Source organism: Branchiostoma belcheri, unplaced genomic scaffold, assembly GCF_001625305.1.
Source record: "Branchiostoma belcheri isolate BF01 breed outbred unplaced genomic scaffold, Haploidv18h27 scaffold2, whole genome shotgun sequence".
Taxonomy (NCBI): Eukaryota; Metazoa; Chordata; class Leptocardii; order Amphioxiformes; family Branchiostomatidae; genus Branchiostoma; species Branchiostoma belcheri.
In genome coordinates, this window is record NW_017803490.1 from 9,202,246 (window position 1) to 9,223,357 (window position 21,112).

General features: G+C 44.1%; 3 protein-coding genes across 3 annotated transcripts; all 3 read right to left on the reverse strand.

The window, feature by feature from the left end:
- Nucleotides 1-770: 770 nt before the first annotated feature.
- On the reverse strand, nucleotides 771-9,994 carry LOC109468850 (proteinase T-like). The gene is made up of 17 exons (XM_019767207.1): nucleotides 9,854-9,994; nucleotides 7,287-7,370; nucleotides 6,352-6,466; nucleotides 5,840-5,945; nucleotides 5,606-5,663; nucleotides 5,169-5,208; nucleotides 4,895-4,940; nucleotides 4,532-4,598; nucleotides 3,978-4,068; nucleotides 3,601-3,669; nucleotides 3,311-3,374; nucleotides 2,869-2,945; nucleotides 2,511-2,592; nucleotides 2,123-2,180; nucleotides 1,719-1,744; nucleotides 1,496-1,575; nucleotides 771-1,246 (listed from the first exon to the last, which is right to left on the reverse strand). Exons 1-17 carry the CDS (start codon nucleotides 9,912-9,914, stop codon nucleotides 1,153-1,155), a joined length of 1,218 nt encoding a protein of 405 aa, XP_019622766.1. The 5' UTR covers nucleotides 9,915-9,994; the 3' UTR covers nucleotides 771-1,152.
- A 1,215-nt stretch (nucleotides 9,995-11,209) lies between these two features.
- On the reverse strand, nucleotides 11,210-17,509 carry LOC109468529 (tripartite motif-containing protein 3-like). The gene is made up of 2 exons (XM_019766772.1): nucleotides 15,746-17,509; nucleotides 11,210-11,926 (listed from the first exon to the last, which is right to left on the reverse strand). The coding sequence occupies exons 1-2, from the start codon at nucleotides 17,507-17,509 to the stop codon at nucleotides 11,210-11,212; spliced, it is 2,481 nt and encodes an 826-aa protein (XP_019622331.1).
- Nucleotides 17,510-18,803: 1,294 nt separating this feature from the next.
- LOC109468888 (WSC domain-containing protein 2-like) lies at nucleotides 18,804-20,863 on the reverse strand. The gene is made up of 4 exons (XM_019767266.1): nucleotides 20,674-20,863; nucleotides 20,092-20,226; nucleotides 19,486-19,644; nucleotides 18,804-19,128 (listed from the first exon to the last, which is right to left on the reverse strand). The coding sequence occupies exons 1-4, from the start codon at nucleotides 20,714-20,716 to the stop codon at nucleotides 19,031-19,033; spliced, it is 435 nt and encodes a 144-aa protein (XP_019622825.1). The 5' UTR covers nucleotides 20,717-20,863; the 3' UTR covers nucleotides 18,804-19,030.
- Between the last annotated feature and the right edge of the window lie 249 nt (nucleotides 20,864-21,112).

Consider the following 21,112-nt stretch of genomic DNA (forward strand, 5'->3'; position numbering starts at 1 on the left):
ACTGTGCCTTGCACGAGCTAACTAAGACGCGACTAGTGTAAAGTGCTCACAACAGGAAGTCACTCAGTCAGGCCCAGCCTTAAGGCATGCCCAAATATGGCGGTGGGCGTGACGTCAGAGCGGACCGTACCAAAACCGTGCGCGCCGTGGGGGTGGCGTGTTTACAGAAGGAAATAATACTGTCCCCTCAAAGCAGATGTGGGAAGGTTTTCAGCATTTGGTCTGCGACGCGCGGTTTAGAGTAAAAGCGCCGTAAAAAGACGTAAAAAAATTTGCTTCTTCTTGGAGACTACTAAGGCTAAGGATAATACTAACTAGAAAAGTAACGTTTGCAAAGCAAATGCATAACGTTTACCTTCGCATATGGTCTGCTCTGTTAATTCTTACTCAAACTTTTGCTATTTTTATATTCGTAACTTGTTAGGTCCAGTATATTGTATTGACTTGTCCTGTGTTGTGTTGTATGTATCAGTGGCAGCCGCCACCAACCATCTGGCTGCCTGGCTCCCACTTGTAATGCGTTGTTGGCATCACCAATAAATGAAATGAAAATGAAATGAAAACATATTCACATATATGGTGACAGAAGTCTAAATCCCTCCTAATATAAAATTGCAACATGATGTAACCCAACACCAGTTACCATGGTGAGGGACAGTCTAGTCATTGACAAGGTCGGAGGTAAGTGCTTGGAACAGAAGAAGAAGAGGAAACAGAGCAAAAACAATATGTTTTCCTTCGGTAAACATAATTACTAAAGACAAAGAAAGCCCAGTGCAGCATACTGTGTTTTCTTTATTCGCTCTTTATATACTTCAATTTACAAAAATACATTGCACGTCTTCTGGTTATATAGATATAAAATTCATAGAAAAATTCCCTGAAATTTAAATGTATCAATTTCGTTCAAAATTTACATCTTGCTTTGGCAACATTTCATCAGTTATGGCGCTGGGCGTTGAGAAGTTAGCTGTATGTTTCTCGTCAGGTTGCATGCCAGGAATTTGAACTTTTAAAAACAAGACAGCATCTTTCTCCCTTTTCTCAAAAGTTTCAAAATCCTGTCCCAAGAGCAAATTAACGAGAGACACAAATATGACTTCCCAAGGCCCATCACGTGACTTGCACAGTGTGACGTCATTCCGCGCATGCTCAGACGTCGGGTCCGCCGCCACAGTCCATGAAGCTCAGGTAGTTCAGAGTGTCTGAGTTGGACGGAATCATGTTGATCTTGTCCTTGGTGGAGCTGGGGAAAGGTCAGAGGTGAAGGTCATGAGGTCAAAATGTGAAGGTCATAAGGTCAAATGTGAAGGTCATGAGGTCAAATGTGAAGGTCATGAGGTCAAATGTGAAGGTCGTCGGAAAAAATGTTCAAGGTTAAAACTACGATTCCAAGAAGATTACAAGTTAATTAAATGCAAATTGTCACCGGTACGTCGATGATGACGTCACATTAATAGGCTTAGTATCCTAGCAACCTTGTCACGTGACTTACGTGTTCTGCAGGAAGTCCTTGACCTCCTTGGGTGACGGGACGGTGGACTGGCGGCTCAGGTACTTGGCAACAATCCCGGCCTGCAGGGTGGATACAAATGTGGCAAATACGTGACGTTCTATAGAAGAATGTGGCAAAAGGCTTTGTAGAACCGGAAGGAAATGTGACATCGTACCATATATATCTAAAATAGATAATGAATATATTGAACAGTTATACTTACGATATGAGGGGCAGACATGGAAGTGCCTACGGGAAAGAAAAAAGTGTCAGGACATCAGAAATGATGAACTCCTTGAATAGATTTAATATCCAAACGTTCCATAAAGGAGAATAACTTATTGTAACGACAGCTTAGAAATGATGGGAAACGTAGTGAGGATTAGTACAGGCTGGTGGTGATCAATGATCAACAACTTGATATCGTAATTCATTAATAGAATACGAAACGACACATACGTAGGATTACAGCAACTGGCTCTAGATCTGCAGTTCTAGAAAAAGACGCAAGGCGTCGTTGTGGTACTAGCTGCTGGCAGCGAGGGCGGAACACGGCTTGGCGTTTCCCCGACAGCGATTTTTACAAACCAATCTCTTAAATGTGACATTTAACGCGCGTGCGCCAACCTGAGATGGTGTTGTCGGCAAACTGCCCGCCGATCCAGGCGGAAGTGACGTCCATACCCTACCGGAAATGACGTAAAAATTTAGATTAGAACAAACACCAGATCATATCGGCTAATCGGTACCTTAGAGTATAATCGACATCACCTTATGGAATCATAATGATTAGTAGACTGACCCAGTAAGGCTTGTCACGTGGCTTCTTTGAAGTGTGCCTCACTGGGTCAGTCTACTGAGGAAGACCAGAGTGACTGGTCAAAAGCTCTAGGTGAGAACCGTTCTTTGTGTTGGAACATAAGTTTTGACTCTAAACATGTAATTACCAACATAGATGAACTTTCACGTTTGTTTGTTTGTTTGTTTGTTTGTTTATAAGATGATGCATGTTTACCGGTGCAATGATGTCCATGCAGGTTCCGTAGTTGGAGAAGAAGCAGAAATCGTCCTCGTTGTCAGAACAGCCCACCGTCACTCTGCAGGGAAACACATAATTTAACTTTGTGGGGTCGTGTGGCGTAGCGGCAAAGTGCTCGACCCTGAACCAAGAGGTCCCGATTTCGAGTCCTGACATGCCACCGATCATGTGCCCTTGGGAAAGGTACTTAAAACGACTTTCCTCACTTCGCTCAGGTGAAAATGAGTATTGTATTGTCCTCTGTGTTGGTGGCGGCATTAATACAAGTTAAAGAAACTTAAGTGTGCCGTCACCACGTCTGGTGATTATATGTTAGAATATAAAAACAACGTACGCTGTGGGCTCGCTAGCGGGAGAAACGTTACACGCCTCCCAGCCCTCGTTACCAGCAGCCACCACCATAATCACGCCCTGCGGGGGGAAGGCAAAAAATCGTAACAGTTACAGTCATTACAGGGTTCAAAAAGTACAAACGTACTGATCTATAATACATGTGTAGCTGTAGACCGTCTGGCAAGACGGAGAGGGCCCAAGGAAGGAAAGGGTCCAACAGTGGTATCATCAGATCGTCTCTTTTTACGAAATATTGACAGGTGAAATAAAACGTAAACCTTGAAACTACAAGTACAATGAAAGGTCCATAAAATTACCAGTTCGACCAATAAAAGAATACATGGAAGCTAGCTGCGTGCGACCGTTGCTTTGTTGACCAAATTTTTATGAACTGTTCCATGTGTATCTGGATTTGGTATGTGAAACTTCTTAGTCATACGCACCGCCTCCACAACAGCCTTCACAGCCTCGTTCATGGCATCGGAACGACCGCCGCCTAGCGACATGCTGCGAACGACAGCATTCCAGACAGTCAATAAGTGTTTAATACAACTCTTGAAAAAAACCGTCAAAAATTAGCAATAAAAGAAAAAACAATAATAAATAAACAACTTAACGCAAATCTAGGCTTAATGTTTTTTTATACTACTTCTAAGTAGTGATCGGAGATCTCCTGAGAAAGAACGTCAGCAAGTAGACATAAAACAAACAAACAAACAAACAAACATCTCACTTTGCCACAGACTTCTTGTTGTTGCCCTGATGTTGCTCACCGGTCCACTCCACGCCCTCAATAACTCCGCTGGGGAAAAGAAATTTGATATAGAAATGAGTTAAATGTGTGAGAGAGGGAGAGAAAGAGAGTCAGAGAGAGAGGGGGAGGGAGAGAGAGAAAGTGATCTAGAGAAAGGGAGAAAGGAAGAGAGAGTGAGTAAGGGAGAGAGAGAGGGAGTAAGGGAGAGAGAGAAGGGGGAGAGATATAGGGAGAGAGAGCTCTAGAGAGGGAGAGAGGAGAGAGAGGAGGGAGGGAGAGAGAGATCTAGAGGGACAGAGAGAGGGAGAGAGAGAGATCTAGAGAGAGGAGAGAGAGGGAGACAAAGTTAAACTCACGCAGTGGACCCCGACCCGCTCCTGCTGAGCACCTTCACTGCGATGGCGGTCGCCTTCTTGGCCAGACCCCAGGCGTCAGACATCACCGTCCCTACAGAGGACAGACATGTAGAGTCCAACGCGAACCTATTATACACCCATTTCTTCTTGTACTAGCCTGGGTGCTATCCTCCGAAGTTTCTGACCGCTCGCTCGCCCGTTCCCTAGCTAGCGATCGACATAAGCTAGGGAACTGGCAAAAACTACGTAGGATAGCACTCAGGCTATTCTTGTACAGGGGAAGGAGACAAATGTAGGATCCAATACGAGCGATCGCCATTTCGGGCGACATTTGGCTGATTTGCCTACCAACAATTTGCATATGTCTGCAAATAATTTGTATGGGCCCTTGTCGTATGTACATATGATGTAAACACAAACAGCGGTCGCTCCTATGCAGTCTATCATACAATATGCCCCAGTATCTTGGCCATCTTTTTGTTTTAACAAACTTAAAAGTTTCCTAATTACCTTTAAAAAGTTAACACACAGTGTCAGAGTTTGTCCGTACTTACCGGCTACGTGAGTTCCGTGTCCGTTCTCGTCCGTTTCCGGGCTGGGCGTGTCCACCGTGTCAACGCCCTAGCAACGGAAGTGACGTCAACATACGTCATTATAGAAAGTCTCAATGTCGTTCAATATTCATGTACCATGTTGCCGCGTATGCTATCTTCTTTTTTCCTTGTTATTATTCAAAGAAGAACTATAGCTAACTTAGTACCGTTACAAAAATTTGTTTGTTTGTTTCTTTGCTTGTTTGTTTGTTTGTTTGTTTGCTTATTTGTCTTATTCAGAGGAACAAACATCAGTATTTACATGTAGTGAACACTATTTTTCCTAGAGTCTAAGTACATATGTACCAGTAGCAGGTAACTTACCCATTTTGCTCTGCCGCCAAACTCGCTGTGCTCAGTGTAAATACCACTGTAGGAGAAAATACCCATATTAATCATAAAGTTCTATCATTCTGTATCTCATTTTAAAACTTTATTATGGAATCAAAATTACTGTCACTAATCATCTGACTTTGTAACTTAATGATGCAACCAACGTAACGTTAACCTTGGAGTCTCTAAATTGTAATGACTTTACATTAACGTTGCAAGGTACAATTTTTTTTACTACGGTCATACAGAACACGGAAGTTCTTACGTGTCGATGATGTAAGCATCAACACCCTCTCCGTCTCCGCCTGGAGTAAACAAGGAGAGATTGTTTGTTTGTTTGTTTGTTTGTTTGTTCTCTGTATCTGTATAGCCGGTATAACCGCCCTTCGGCGTAACACACCATCTTCTGTATCTGTATAGCCGGTATAACCACCCTTCGGCGTAACACACCAGCTTAAGAAATAGAGTTTGTTTGTTTGTTTGTTTGTTTGTTTGTTTGTTTGTTTGTTTGATTTTTATCCTACTTGATTTCCCTAGAAAGTGGTCAGCTGTTAAATCTTACGACTTAATCTTTCTATACGAAATGTCAAACAGGAATAAAGTTTCTGTGACAAGAAGAACAATTACAGATCACATCATCATTGCAAATAAAATGGTATAGTCCAATTCTTACATTTCCGCCATTGCTTTGACCTTACTGACCTTGGTAGTGGTAGATTCCGTCCAACAGAAGGTCACGTTCGACTGTCCTGACCAGGCCCTGTAAAGATAGCCAATCAGAGATCAGTATGGTCGATATGCGACTTTTCATTGGTCAATTGCTTGCCTCTGTTGTCATTGGATGTTTTAGTTAGAACGAATTCGTTCGAAGTAATATGATACGATGTTGCCATTGGTACAGAATTTGAATGAGCCAATAGCAGCCGCCCTACTGACCCAGGTGGCCTCCAATTGGTCCTGGCACTGCGCCTGGTAGGCCTTCATCACCTGATTGGCCTCGATGTACCGCACTTCCGGCTGCTCCGCAAGGTGGTGTATCATCCTAAAAATGTAGAAATGCGCTTTTACACATGTAAATATAATATCCAAAAGTACTGAGATTACACAAAATGTTGATTTTTTACAAGTCGTACAAAAGTTGGTAAAATGCAGCAAAATTATATATATAATACAACAAATCCTCCCATACATTCCTGATAGATTATTCTGAACGCTGCTGCTTAAGAAGAGATTTTAGAGTATTTGAACATGGTTCTGGACTTTTACTTTGACTTTTTGGGATCCACATTTAGCATGCATGTAACGTTACAAGACAGCAGCTACTCTTCCTGTGTTCAGTTCTAACACACAACACAAGACGGGGAAATGTATAAAACATAAATACATTGACAACATAGCGAAATGGTTCTGAATAAAGCACAGTTCTGGATAAAGCCATTACTACTTGCTTCATGTTAGTACGGATGGAGTAGGCCTTGAACCAGCGGAAGTTGTGCTCGAACAGAATCTTGGTGTCGTTTGTTCCGGTCAGGAGCGTCTTCACGTTGTTCATGTGCTTACCCACTGGGATGACATACGAAAACAACAATTAGAAAGATATATTTACCTTCGCATGGTCAAGCCTACTGCTCTGTTTATTGTTACCCAAACACATTTATGTATAATATAGTGTAGGGTGAGCAGCCACTCTAGCTGTGTGCTGTTACATAATGTAACCCAACACCACAGGGTGTTTACTACAATGCTAGTTACCATGGTGACAGACGTCTGCTCCAGGTCATTGACTTTATCTGTTTGGAGAAGAAGGAGAGGAAGAAACAGGGCAAAAACAATGTTTTCCTTCTGCGAAGGTAAACATAATTAATCCATGAATTCAATTGATACAAATGATACAAACTACCGAATCGGCAGCACTAGATGGCTTCTCCACACCCTTGATGAGTAAATAAACAAACAGCTAGAGTGGCTGCTCATGTGGGGTCGTGTGGCGCAGTCGGTAGCGCGTTCGGCTCACACCCCAGAGGTTGTGGGTTCGAACCCTGCCCATGTCACCGATCTTGTGCCCTTGGGAAAGGCACTTTACACGACTTTCCTCACTTCACTCAGGTGAAAATGAGTACCTAGCTTCAGTTAGGGACGTCCCTCGGATAGGACGTTAAATGGAGGTCCCGTGTTTGGGAGAGCCACACCCCATGCACGTTAAAGAACCCACCGCACTTATCGAAAAGAGTAGGGGATCTTCCCGGTGTGAGTGGTTCAAAACTTACAGTCCGGTCTTACGCAGCTTGTACATGTGCGCACATGTACAAAACTGGTGTGTTACGCCTGAAGTATGCGAAACAAACAAAACAAAAACAAAAAAAAAATAAATAAACAAAGAAACCTGCGTAGTCCGTGAGGTTCTTGTGCAGCACCACGATGTACTCATTCGGGATGGCGGTTTTGGAGTCCATACGGAGCAGGGGAGCTGGGGAAAATATAATAACAAGAAATTAGAGATTCCAAACCTCCCGGTGTTGAGCCAAACCCTTAAGCTGCCAGATTATTTCATGAATTTCACACTTCCCATAATGCCTAGTGAAGATCACGGATATGACGTATGACCACCTCCTCCTTCCTCGATGTAATATATTTCCAACAAGTTCAATCGACAAACTGGTCAACTATATTGTTTTGAATTATTTCTCTAGTATAAAGCGCATGCCATAATTGCATTTTTGTTGGAATTAGAGAAAATGATGTACTTTTATCGTTTCATGGTATTTTTCCCACGCTCCTTGCCCACATAATCGACCTTGGCCTTGAAAGGGCAAAGTTTGCAGTACTTTTATGGTCTTCTGACTCTATGGTTATATGATGAGTTTTATCATGTTGACGGTTCAGTAATTATTATGTTATTATTGAATTCATGAATAATGATGATAACTTGTTTTTAAATTACAAACATCTAACGGAATTGGTGCAGAAATATTGTAAATTAGATGTGTCAATCTCTACAAAGTACGCAAAACAAATAGTACTAGACATGCAAAGTCAGCGGAAATTTGGACACGTTGAAGCATGTCAGTTTGCTAAAATTAGCACAAAACAAACACAATATAACAATAAAATTCATTGATCTTTTAACAATGGAATATAGATTTCTTTGCCAAGGACGTTTAGGAAAAACAAAGACTGTGGTAAACAACATGCATAAAGGTGTAAAGTCTGAGTTATGAACTCTTATCTAAAGCCTACAGATCATACCTGTATTGATAAGGACAGGGATCGTGGCATGTGATATTTATGTTTTCTTACAGAAGTCTTTTCGGACAGCATCAATGAAGAACATAAATTCTAACAGTCATAAAAGAAAATAACGTATGAATGTTTCCTATCATATTACGACAAACGTAACGTGAGGAAATAAATGAATATCTGTCATGAAAGTATATTGTTTGTGGGGTATAAAGTGGTATGAGATGGCCCCTGAAAAACAGCGAGCTTTGAACTGTTATTTGCACGATTCTGATTGCTTTACTGCTCTCGTCAGGTCATATGTTATGTCACGCGGTCCCACGTATTTACTGAAAAGGGCAATTCACACGGTCGGAAGTAGTCTCCACCAGACTCCTTTTGCAGGCTGACTAAATAGTAGAAATCGGCCTAAAAAGAGGATATAATTGGTCAGAGAAGATAGCCGGCCAGAGAAGCTCCATGTACTCCATGTACTGGCCAGCTACCTTCTCTGGCCAATTATATACCCTTTTTAGGCCGTTTTCTACTATTTAGTCAGCCTGCAAAAGGAGTCTGGTGGAGACTACATTTGTTTGTGAAATGGTGTAAAATAAGGACAGTGTGATATATGAGAAGTTGTATGCAGATAATATGGTTAAAGTTGGCTGATTTTACTTGATCTTGTAAACTTTAAGACATCCAAAAAGTTCATAAAATATCATTTCTTATTTCAGAAAATATTATTTCTAATTTCAATGATCGATATCAATTTGAAAAATATGTTACTGACTTTGAAAGAACTTATAAGACAAAAGTAAAAGCCATGGATCGACGGTTTTCACTTTCTTGAACGCAAAAATTGATCTCCATTTACAGAAAAATAGCCACAAATGTCTCAAATAACAGACAACAAACGTAACTATTAGACGACAATAAAATTGTGGTAATTTTTGTATAGAACAACGGACCGAAATCGTCTACAGGACAGGTGACAATACAACAGGTGAAAACAGGAAGTCTTTGAAGTGCCGACACAGGTAAGACAACAGGTAAGACTACCTGGGTGTCAAATAACCTGACATTGCAAGTCAGGGACTCAGATTTGCAGCTACCTAAACAAATAAACTCCTGTCTAAGTTTCTCACGTTTCATTTTCTTGGTTTTTGTAACAAAAAATGGTGCTTTGGTCTCGATATTTCACGTAAATTTTATACGTACGAAAGTTGTAGTCGTCTCCAGTTATGTGTATTAGTATTAAGATCACACAACGACCTGTAGGTGTCTCGGCTATTTTCTTGCGCAACTACAGCCTGCTCAAGGTACTAACATTTTCAGAAAGCTTGCCAATTTCTTAGCCTCCTTAGCAGGCTTATAGAACTGGGGGTTTGGTGGTCTTCGGCTGTTTTCTGATTAGCCCAGTTCTAAAAACGGAGGTAATACAACCAGGCCGGCTATGCTGCCTATATGCAATCAGAAAATAGCACATTAAAGCTCCCAAAGACCCTGAAGAGCCCCAAAACCCCCAGTTTTTTGGAGGCTAGCTAGTTACTGCAGTTACTGTTTTAAGCATACTTTGTACTACTACTAGTTTGCACTAGATACCCTGCAAAGAAACTACAAGAGCAAGCTGTCCTTATTTCCGTACACTTACTAATAGGCAGTCTTAACAGGTGGACTCTTGCGTAACCAAGGTGTACCGAAAACAAGACATTCTCAAGGAAAGTCTACACTCACCTGTTGCCATGGCAACGCCCAAGACTGCTGCCAAGACGGCCAAGACGCGGAGAGACTTCATGTTGGTTGCAGACGGTCGGCGAGAGACGTGTGACAGTCAGGCTGGGGACAGAGGCAGGACAGGGTCGCGTCGCCCACGGCGAGTCATGGGACCTGTGGTCACATGGGCAGGGTAAACAATAGGGGGCAGAGGGCATGTCTGTATAAACTATACGTAACAGGCTGCGCCAACTATTGTATCCAAAACCGTGCCTATCTAGTGCTATGCTTTACTGTTGCAGTGTACACTAGACATCGCAGGATTCATGTGCTGTGGTTTAATACGAATACCTGTAGTTAAAAAATATATATAGGAAATAGTAGCATATATGCATGTTTGTATAGACTCGAGATAGCAGGCTTCACGGGCTGTAAATAATAGGAGGCAGATCATTAGAGGGGCATGTCTGTGTAGACTAGAACAGGCTTCATGGGCTGTGTTTCATACAGGGTAAACAATAGGGGGCACAGGGCATGTCGACATAGACTAGACATACAGGCGTAGCGGGCCACCTTCGAATACAGCTGTAATTTACTAGTACTATAGGGGACAGAGGGACAGACTATACATAACAGTCTATGTAGACTAGAACAGGCTCCATAGGGTGTGTACTGCTGTGAACAATAGGGGCAGGGAAGTGGCTTGTCGTGATAGACTAGAACAGGCTTCGTGGGATGTGTTTTGATGCAGTTTTAAACAATAGGGGTAGAGGGGTATGTCGGCATAGACAATACATGACAGTCTGTGTAGACTAGAACAGGCTCCATAGGCTGTGTTTCTGTAAACAATAGGGGGGGGGCATGTGTGCAGATTATACACAACAGGATGTGCCATTGCTAATCTCCAAGCAGATTCTGTGGGGCAATGGGAGTATGTAACCATTTGCAGTGGCGTATTGGACACTGCCTGGCCAATTGGATACTGTGTTGCCAATTCGATACTGTATTGTAGCCACCAAGAGAATCTGCTTTTAGATTACGCTAAATGTTGTATCCAGAACCGTGCCTATCTAGTTCTGCGCCTGAATTTTTAGGGTTATGATCAGGCACGGTTCTGTCTTCTTACATACAAATGTAGTAATATGCAAAACTATGTACATAATCACTATCACGCAATTGAGAGCTCATCAAACAGTTCTTTATTTCGTTACCGTGAAAATACAATCAATTCAAAATTTAATAATTTTACATTTCAGTCAATGGTATAAAGACCTATGATGTTACAAACATTCTTGTTATTAGAATACAAATTTTACCATTTTTGCAATACAAAAATTATTTTTTTTCTGGAATGAGGCCACAGTATTGGTGACTGTTCTATACGCAGTCGCTTTGTTTGAAAATAGTGACTGTGCTATCCACAGTATCAGTGACCACCAGCTGTCCCTGTGGTGTCATGGCAACAGCATATGGACTTGTCATGTCTGTAGTGATGTGTTTGAGGAATTTTCCTGTCTTGTCGAACATCTCCACACGGCTGTTTCCCGTGTCTGCCACGATGATGTTCCCTGCCCTGTCTGTACAGATGCCGCGGGGATACACCAGCTGACCTTCACCACTTCCCTCATCTCCAAACTTGAACAGAAACTGTCCGTCTTCATTGTACACATACACACAGTGATTCTCACTGTCTGACACAAGAATGTTCCCTTCCCCGTCCACAGTGATGTACAGTGGGTACTTCATCCCCTGCTGCTGACCCACAGTTCTCACAAGTGTTCCATCTGACCTGAACACCAAAACTTCACCATGTGGGTTGAGGAAGTCACCTGTGGTTTGTGTGATGAGGATGTGGTTCCTCCTGGTGTCCACGGCAACTCCTCTGGCCCACCCTGTCTTCTGTAGGTCAATCTTCCTCAGCACCCTGCCCTGTTTGTTGTACTGCACAGCAAACTCAGCAGAGCCTATCCACGGCCACCTCATCTCCCCATGGCCCACCACCCACAGGTTCCCCTCCCCGTCCATGGCCACATCTGTTGGGCACATCTTCTGTTCACCTGAAACGACTGTTGGGAATTGTCTGACAAATGTTCCCTGCAGGGTGAAGACTTGGATTCTCCCATTTCCACAATCTGCCACGAAGATCTCTCCCTCTTCTGACACTGTCACTCCAAAAGGCCCGACAAACTGACCTGGTTCTGAACCTCTTCCACCAAACGTCAACTTCTGTATTGATGTCACAGGGCGGCTTGGGTTACCATGGTGATGACCCATGACCGCTGTGGCACCGCTTGATGCACTTGCATCTGGAACAGTTACCTTTCCCAGTGTACAGGAAAAGTTTAAGGTGGGCAGGAAGACAGCTGGGTGGGTTTCAAGTGGAATTGGCACTGACTTGTCTCTGAACTTTCCCACAACTTCCTCAAGTTGGGATTCGTGCCTGAGAAACTGCCCCACTTCTCTAGCCATATCCTGCTCCGCCCCATCACAGACAGAAGACAGTTCAGCGACACCAGCAAAAACTGCGTCTCTTTGTCTCTGTACGGCTTCTTTGTTTTGCCTGTGGTTCGTCTCAACTTCAGACAACAGACGGTCTTTTTCCTCGGTCAGTGTCTGAATGACTTGCTCACAGGCTTGTCTGTAAGTGGCCTCGATTTTGCTGTCCGTCTGTTGTTTCTGATCGTCCAGATTTTTCTCCTCCTCTCTGAGACCTCTGACGAAGCTACAGTAGGTCTCCAAGATGCCCCTCCCCTCAGTGATCAAGGCCTCTACTGGACCTCTATGCTGTTGGATGGCTGTTCTAAAGCTCATTATTAGATGTTCATCATGGCTTTCTTCGAAACACTCATGACAAAGTAGCACTTGGCACTGTTTACAGTACTGCCTGACTTCTTCTGCGGGGTGGAAGCTGCACTTGTTTCCAGACTGGGGTTGCTCCCTTCTTTCCTCTGATAGTGTAGCTTGTTGTTGGAACCTCTCGCACATGCTGGCCACAATACGATTGTCAGGTAAACCAGCGACCCCTTGCCTCGGCAGCTTGACTTGTTGGCGACAGTTTGGGCACTGGAAGGGCGCGCGCCTGCTTGCATGGTCCTGTAGACAGTCCTGACAGAAGGTGTGTCCGCATAGCAGCATCTTGGGCCTGGTGAACAGCTCCAGGCAGATGCTGCAGGACAGTTCTTCGCTAAATTGTGTCCCCAAACTAGACGGTGCAGCCGCCATTATGAATTTGTTTCCTGCTTATGTGGCAGCCCCGTCTCAAAACAAAGTCCAAGTGGCGACATTTTTGACCCCTGATTGTGCAATATACCTGGTGGTACGTGGGCGAGACGGTGTTACAAAGGTCTATATTGTGACGGCATTACGACAAGAAAAGAACCAGAAAAATATTAATATTCCTGACCGATAAGCAGCACTACTTTTGTCCCATCACCAGTAAATAAATATGAATAGACTAGACAAGACTTCTTTTCGGGCTTTTGAAGGGGGGAAACTGGCCTCTACCAGGCTTCGGGAGGCGGCTGGAAATAGTAGATACCGGCCAAATACAGAGATAGCATCATCGGCCAGGGGAGTTGGTCTGCTGGAGAGTACAGTTTGCCGCACCCGAAACTGTTCTCTCCAGCAGGCCAAGTCCCCTGGTATGCTATCTCTCCGATTTGGCCGATTTCTACTCTTTGCAGCCGCCTCCCGAAGCCTGATAGAGGCTAGGGGGGAACGAACATGGCCCGGGCATGTACTGAGGTAGGCATCAGTCATGATCCCTGTGGATCACATGGGGGTAAACACTAGCAGCACAAGAGTCATGTCAACATAGCCTCAACAGTACGACCACTAGAAGGTCTATATGAGTATTAAGGACATAGCGGTAGAGGGGTTTGCCACCATAGACATGTAGGCATCGGTTATCAGTGTGGATCACATGGGGAAGGTAAACACAAGGAGCACAAGAGTCATGTCAATATAGCCTCAAAAGCGCGACCGCTAGAGGGTCTGTATAAGAGACTTGAGATGCAGCTCATTCTTTCCTAGAACTATCGCAGAATGGAACTCACTGTCATCAAATACAGTAGGGGCATTGTCATTAGTGTGAAACAATGTTTAGAGTTAGATGTTCATGGGTTAGGTGTAACAAGTCGCCGCGCCGCGTGCCTGCGAAGCTGGTATGTTACGCCGAAGGGCAGTTATACCGGCTATACAGATACAGACGCTGGTATGTTACGCCGAAGGGCAGTTATACCGGCTATACAGATACAGAAGCTGGTATGTTACGCCGAAGGGCGGTTATACCGGCTATACAGATACAGATACAGATATTAAGGACATAGGGACAGAGGGTTATGCCACCATAGACCACATAACAGTCTCCACGGTCTGTGTTTCAATAATACAACTGTTATCAATAGAGGCAGTGGTCATGTGGACATTAGCCTCCAAGATTGCAAATTCATTTAAAAAAAACTCCACCTAATAATTGATACTAAAGCTAACTGGGGAGGTTCAGTAGTATTGGGTTCATTACTAGGGGTCATTAGTAGATCCAGGTAACTACAGGTACCGTAGGGACGGTTCGTTACAGGTACAGGTGGGATCACATGGGGAAGGTAAACACTAGGAACACAAGATTCATGTCAAGAAAACCTCACAAGCGCGACCGCTAAAAGGTCTCCATAAGTATTAAGGACATAGGGGCAGAGGGGTTTACCACCATAGAAGACATGACAAGTCTCCACAGGCTGTGTTTTAGTCATACAGCTGTTGACAATAGAGGCAATGGTCATGTGGATATTAGCCTCCAAGTTTACAAATAGATGAAAAACTCCAATAACTGAGACCAAGGCAAGTGCAGGTAGGGACGTTTCATTACTAGGGAGGGGGGTCATTAGATACAGCTGTTAACAATAGAGACAATGGTCATGTGGACATTAGCCTACAAGATTGCAAATACATACAAAATGTACTAGTAAAAAAAAACTCCACCTTATAACTGAGACAGAGGTAAGTACAGGTAGGGACGGTTCGTTACTAGGGAGAGGGGGTCATTACATACAGCTGTTAACAATAGAGGCAATGGTCATGTGGATATAAGCCTCCAAGACTGCAAATATATACTAGTAAAAACACTCCACCTAATAACTGAAACCAAGGTAAGTACAGGTAGGGACGTTTCATTACTAGGGATGTGGGGGGGGGGTTAGATACAGCTGATAACAATAGAGGCAATGGTTGCAAATATGTGAAAGAAAAACGCCACCCAATGACTGATACTGAGGCTATAGGAATTAGCCTGGTATCCAGCCTTGTTAGCTTTAGTCCGCTACCCAAGCTAACAAGGCTGGATACCAGGCTAACAGGAATGGGATGTCATACAGTGGCCGGGTAAGAACAGGTAGGAAGGGGCTGTTCATTACTATGGGTTCTTTAGTAAAGGATGTCAGATATGCCAAACATTGATATTGACCAGGTATATGTAAGTACAGGTAGGGTCTGTTTATTACTATCATTTGCTGCTTAATATCTCTCATGTTTTTCTTTATTTTCAGACAGCTCGCCTATCATATTTGTCGGTATGTCTTCTTACGTACAAATGTTCTAATATGCAAAACTATGTACATAATCACTTTCACACAATTGATAGCTGATCAAACAGTTCTTTATTTCCCTAGCAGGAAAATACAATCAATACAAATTTTTAATAATTTCACATTTTAGTCAATGGTACAAAAATCGGTATAAATGGCATAAATACCTATTATGTTACAGTTGTTATTATTAGAATACAAATTTGCAATTTTTGTAATACAAAAATTATCATTTCTAACATGAGGCTATACATTTGTATGGTTAAATGTTCTATCCACAGTCGCTTTGTTTGAAAATAGTGACTGTGTCATCTTCAACATCAGTGACCACCAGCTGTCCCTGTGGTGCCATGGCAACAGCACGTGGACCTGTCATGTCTGTAGCAATGTGTTTGAGGAATCTGCCTGTCTTGTCAAACATCTCCACACGGCCGTTCCAGCTGTCTGCCACGATGATGTTCCCTGCCCTGTCTGTACAGATGCCACGGGGATCCTTCAGCCGACCCACACCACTTTCCTCACCTCCAAACTTGAACAGAAACTGTCCGTCCTCCCTGTACACATAGACACAGTTATTGCCCCTGTCTGACACAAGAATGTTCCCTTCCCCGTCCACAGTGATGTACTGTGGGTACTCCATCCCCTGCTGCTGACCCACAGTTCTCACAAGTGTTCCATCTGGCCTGAACACCAAAACTTCAGCATGTTTGTTGCCCCAGCCTCCTGCGGTTTGTGTGATGAGGATGTGGTTCCTCCTGGTGTCCACGGCAACTCCTCTGTACCACCCTGTCACCTGTACGTCAATCGTCCTCAGCACCCTGCCCTGTTTGTTGTACTGTACAGCAAAGTCAGCAGAGTCTGTGTACCACACAACCCACAGGTTCCCCTCCCCGTCCAGGGCCACATCTGTTGGGAACATCTCCTCTTCATCAGACACGACTGTTGGGAACTGTCGAACAAATGTTCCCTGCAGGGTGAAGACTTGGATTCTCCAATTACCGTGTTCTGCCACGAAGATCTCCCCCTCTTCTGACACTGTCACTCCAACAGGATCGTCGAACTGACCCGGTTCTGAACCCCCTTCACCAAACGTCAACCTCTGTATTGAGGACACAGTGTGGCTTGGGTTACCATGGTGATGACCTATGGCCGCTGTGGCGCCGCTTGATGCAGTTGCACCTGGAACAGTTACCTTTCCCAGTGTACAGGTAAAGTTCTCGGTAGGCTGGAAGACATCAGGGTGTATTTCAAGTGGAATTGGCTCTGACTTTTCTTTGAACTTCCCTACGACGTCGGCTAGTCTGGATTCGTGCCTGAGAAACTGCCCCACTTCTCTATCCATGTCCTGCTCCGTCCCGTCACAGACAGAAGACAGTTCAGCAACATCAGCCAAAACTGCGTCTCTTTGTCTCTGTACGGCTTCTTTGTTTTGCCTGTGGTTCGTCTCAACTTCAGACAACAGACGGTCTTTTTCCTCGGTCAGCATTTGGTAGATTTGATTACAGGCTTCTCTGTAGGCCTCCTGGATTTTGCTGTCCGCCTCTTGTTTCTGATCATCCAGGCTTTTCTCCTCCTCTCTGAGACCTCTGACGAAGCTACAGTAGGTCTCCAAGATGCCCCTCCCCTCAGTGATCAAGGCCTCTACTGGACCTCTGTGCTGTTGGATGGCTGTTCTATAGCTCATTATAGGATGTTCATCATGGCTTTCTTCGAAACACTCATGACAAAGTAGCACTTGGCACTGTTTACAGTACTGCCTGACTTCTTCTGCGGGGTGGAAGCTGCACTTGTTTCCAGACTGGGGTTGCTCCCTTCTTTCCTCTGATAGTGTAGCTTGTTGTTGGAACCTCTCGCACATGTTGGCCACGATACGATTGTCAGGTAAACCAGCGACCCCTTGCCTCGGCAGCCTGACTTGTTGGCGACAGTTTGGGCACTGGAAGGGCGCGCGCCTGCTTGCATGGTCCTGTAGACAGTCCTGACAGAAGGTGTGTCCGCATAGCAGCATCTTGGGCCTGGTGAACAGCTCCAGGCAGATGCTGCAGGACAATTCTTCGCTAAACTGTGTCCCCAAACTCGACGGTGCAGCCGCCATTGTGGTTGTTCTTACCAGCTTATGTGGCAGCCTCGCCCCACATCAAAGTCCACTATAGGCTTGTCACATGCTTCTTTCCTGACTGTGCGATATACATGGGTCAAAAGTGGACGGTGTTTCAAAGGTCTAATATTGGTATTTTGTAACGGTATGAGCGTACAGTTAGATTGAAATGCTTTATAGGGTACCTATAGCTAGTGCAGAAGTATTGGTAAAACTTATCTTTTGACTGGAATGATACGGACTATGATTATGCCTTATGATTTTGACTATTTGTTTTAGTTGACATGTCCTGTTTCCAATGATTGACTACTTGTACTCTTTGTTCATATTATTTATTATCTCTATGTTTAAGTAATTGACTGTCTACATGTATGTCCTTTGTAACTTGTTCTGTATTATGTTGGGCTACCTTGGGCTACCTTGTAATCCTTGGCTGGTTGGTTGGTTGGTTGGTTGGTTGGTTGGTTGGTTGGTTGGTTGGTTGGTTATCCTTTATTATGGAAATTATGTGTCGATTGCAGCAAGCTTAGCTCATGGGGAACATTAACGTATGTCACTTCTGTACGTTGACCTTGTAGAATATTCAGAAACATGTCTATCTATTGCTATGCCTGAATGGTTCTGGATTGTCTCTGCGTATCCAAGAACGTAGCTCTCCAACAGGCCCAGTTCTGGATACGCGTGGACTATATATCCAGGAACCGTATCTGGGCATGGATCTGCAAAATAGCTTCTGGATTTTTATGCTTTTTTGCTAACATTTTGCTTGTATTTCTGAGCATAGATCTGGATAGAGTACGGTTCTGGATACAACATTTTGCTTGTATTTCTATTTTCCATCCAATAATACCACTGTAGTCTTACCACCAACCTTAAAATTATGCGCTTTGCATCGCCGGATGTCCCAACACCGTGTTGTGCCCGTATGAAGTTTAGTGTACAAACAAGTAAATTGGTGTCTTTAAAAATGTGAAAGATGACAAAGTGAGTGACAAGATACACTGATCAATGCCCCACATTTTATTATCATCACACACATCTAAAACATACACCAATATGGATAGAATCTTGATGAAATTATCACTTATAAGAGGTTAAGACACAATTTAGTGCAATTATTCATCTGCAGCTATCCTCTGATGATAATGATGATGATGATGATAATGATGAAGGGAAAGGTGATGATGATGATGATGATGGGGATGACGATGGGTGATGGGGATGATGAAGATGATGGAATGATGATGATGTCTACTCATGCCTTAATCTGCTGCCTTCTTGTGATGATGATGATGGTGGTGAAGATGATGATGATGGTGATGATGATAATGATGATGGGGTGATGGAGATGATGATGTGGATGATGGTGATGATGATGATGCCACTCATGCCTTCATCTGCTGCCTTCTTGGGATGATAGGGTGATGGGGAGGATGATGGATAATGATGATGATAATGGGGAAGATGGTTACAGGGATGGTAGTGATGCTATCACTGTTGATCATCAGCCTTCCTCTTCTACTGATGATGCTGATGATGCTGATGGTGAGCTTCCAGCTCGCTGACCTCGCGCTCCAGCTCCATCAGTTCCTCCATCTCACTCATCTCGCGCTTCCCTGTAACAAGGAAAAGATGAGAGTTATTATGTTTACGTGTTATTATGTCTGATCTTTGCCAATGCTCCTACACTTTTAGACTCACTCACTCACTCACTCACTCACTCTCTCTCTCTCTGTCTCTCTCTCTCTCACACACTCACACAGACATACACACTCACATACACTCACACACACACTCACTCAAACACCCACACACACACACAAACACAGAGAGAAAGAGAGAGAGAGAGACTGAAAGAGAGCACTGTCAGCACACATACACACACATTTACACACACACATACAGTTACACACACACACACACAAACACACACACACACAAACAGTTACACACACATTTCCTCTAAGTCTCACCTTTGCCGGTGCTCCACACGGTCAGCCTGCCGTTGCCCTGTCCGCAAGTCTGCGAGGCGTCCCCTCCACAGGCGGAGGAACACTCGGAGGCGTCAGTCGGGTCCCCCAGCCGCTCTAGCTCCGTGCTGGTCCCGCACCCGCACTTAGTCTCGTAGGTTCCTGTTGGAGGAACAAGATACAAGATACAAGATGGCTTAATTCGTTTTCGCAGTGTGTATATATATAACACTGAATCATAACTTTCGTTTCCTATTGGACTACCAATAATTTGCTTTCACTTCATTCCCTCACCTCATTTACATATCAATAATACATTTGTAGGTGTTGGTTGAAACCCCTGATGGGAAAACTGGTCGTGGGGTCGCATGGCGTAGCGGCAGAGTGCTCGACTCGGAACCAAGAGGTCCCGGGTTCGAGTCCTGACATGTCACCGATCTTGTACCCTTGGAAAAGGCACTTTCATCGCTTTGCTCAGGTAAAAATGAGTATTATATTGTCCCCTGTGTTTGTGACGACATTAACATAAGTTGAAAAACTTGTCTGTACCGTCGCCACGTCTTGTGATTAGATGTTCGAATATTTAAAAAAAAATGTTGACGGCCGTACCTGCATAGGGTTTGTCCTCCTTCGCACAGATGTCCACACATTTCTGGTTGGTCATGTCGTCGCTGGTTTCCCGGGTCCTGAAAGTTCCCCACTTCCGCTTGTAGCATCCTTTGTGGCTCTGAGCCGAGATCGTCCCTGTGAGGAAAAACACAAGGTTTAGTGATACTGAAGGTTTTGCCTCACTAGCCTCCGTAGCAGGCTTATAGAACTGGGGTTTGGTGGTCTTCGGCTGTTTTCTGATTAGCCTCCGTAGCAGGCTTATAGAACTGGGGTTTGGTGGTCTTCGGCTGTTTTCTGATTAGCCTCCGTAGCAGGCTTATAGAACTGGGGGTTTGGTGGTCTTCGGCTGTTTTCTGATTAGCCCAGTTCTAAAAAAACGGGGGTAATTCAACCAGGCCGGCTATGCTGTCTATATGCAATCAGAAAATAGCACATAAAAGCCCCCAAAGACCCTGAAGACCCCCCCCCAAACCCCCAGTTTTTGGCATGCTGTGGCGGCTACACAGACTACATGTTCGGTACGTACACATCCACATAGATCACAAAATACTCATCTTAGTACAGAAATGTAACGTTACTCACCGACTAGAACAAGAACAACAGCAAGGGCCAAGATGCGTGCCATCTTCACAGTTTCCAGTCTCAAGATTCGAAGAAGATGAAGAACGAACTTCTTGACTGTGGAATCTGAAAGATCTCGACTTGACGCGACCAGCAGCTCGAATGGAGAGAACACCCGGCTTCTACTGAAGCAAAACTCGGTATGAATGTGGTCGCAACTGCAAATGTGGGTGTGGTTTCCTCAAGACAAGTGACGCCGTCTTCGCTTTACGATTGGCTCTCAAGAAAAAGATGGCCTCAAGGCATGGAGTAGACAATTACCTGTAACAACTAACAACCAGATATAATTTAGCCTTTGTTTAGACTTGATTTTTGTGCTCAGACTCGTTTGTGCATGTTCAATCATGATTTCTGTAAAATCTCAGGCTCTTTGATGCCTGTTGGTTGTGTAGGTGGATCG

Bases quoted from the DNA above. Each gene is read 5' to 3' on its own strand.
- LOC109468850 (XM_019767207.1), bottom strand. From the start codon at position 9,914: ATGAAGTCTCTCCGCGTCTTGGCCGTCTTGGCAGCAGTCTTGGGCGTT. The intron at 2,593-2,868 runs GTACGTTGTTTT...GTTTCCCTGCAG, and splicing joins CCCGCTAGCGAGCCCACAGC to AGTGACGGTGGGCTGTTCTG. The intron at 1,745-2,122 runs GTTGGCGCACGC...TCTTTCCCGTAG, and splicing joins TGCCGACAACACCATCTCAG to GCACTTCCATGTCTGCCCCT.
- LOC109468529 (XM_019766772.1), bottom strand. From the start codon at position 17,509: ATGGCGGCTGCACCGTCGAGTTTGGGGACACAGTTTAGCGAAGAATTG. The intron at 11,927-15,745 runs GTGGTCACTGAT...TTCACCCTGCAG, and splicing joins TGGCACCACAGGGACAGCTG to GGAACATTTGTCAGACAATT.
- LOC109468888 (XM_019767266.1), bottom strand. From the start codon at position 20,716: ATGGCACGCATCTTGGCCCTTGCTGTTGTTCTTGTTCTAGTCG. The intron at 20,227-20,673 runs GTGAGTAACGTT...TTTTCCTCACAG, and splicing joins TGTTGTTCTTGTTCTAGTCG to GGACGATCTCGGCTCAGAGC. The intron at 19,645-20,091 runs GTACGGCCGTCA...TTCCTCCAACAG, and splicing joins GGAGGACAAACCCTATGCAG to GAACCTACGAGACTAAGTGC.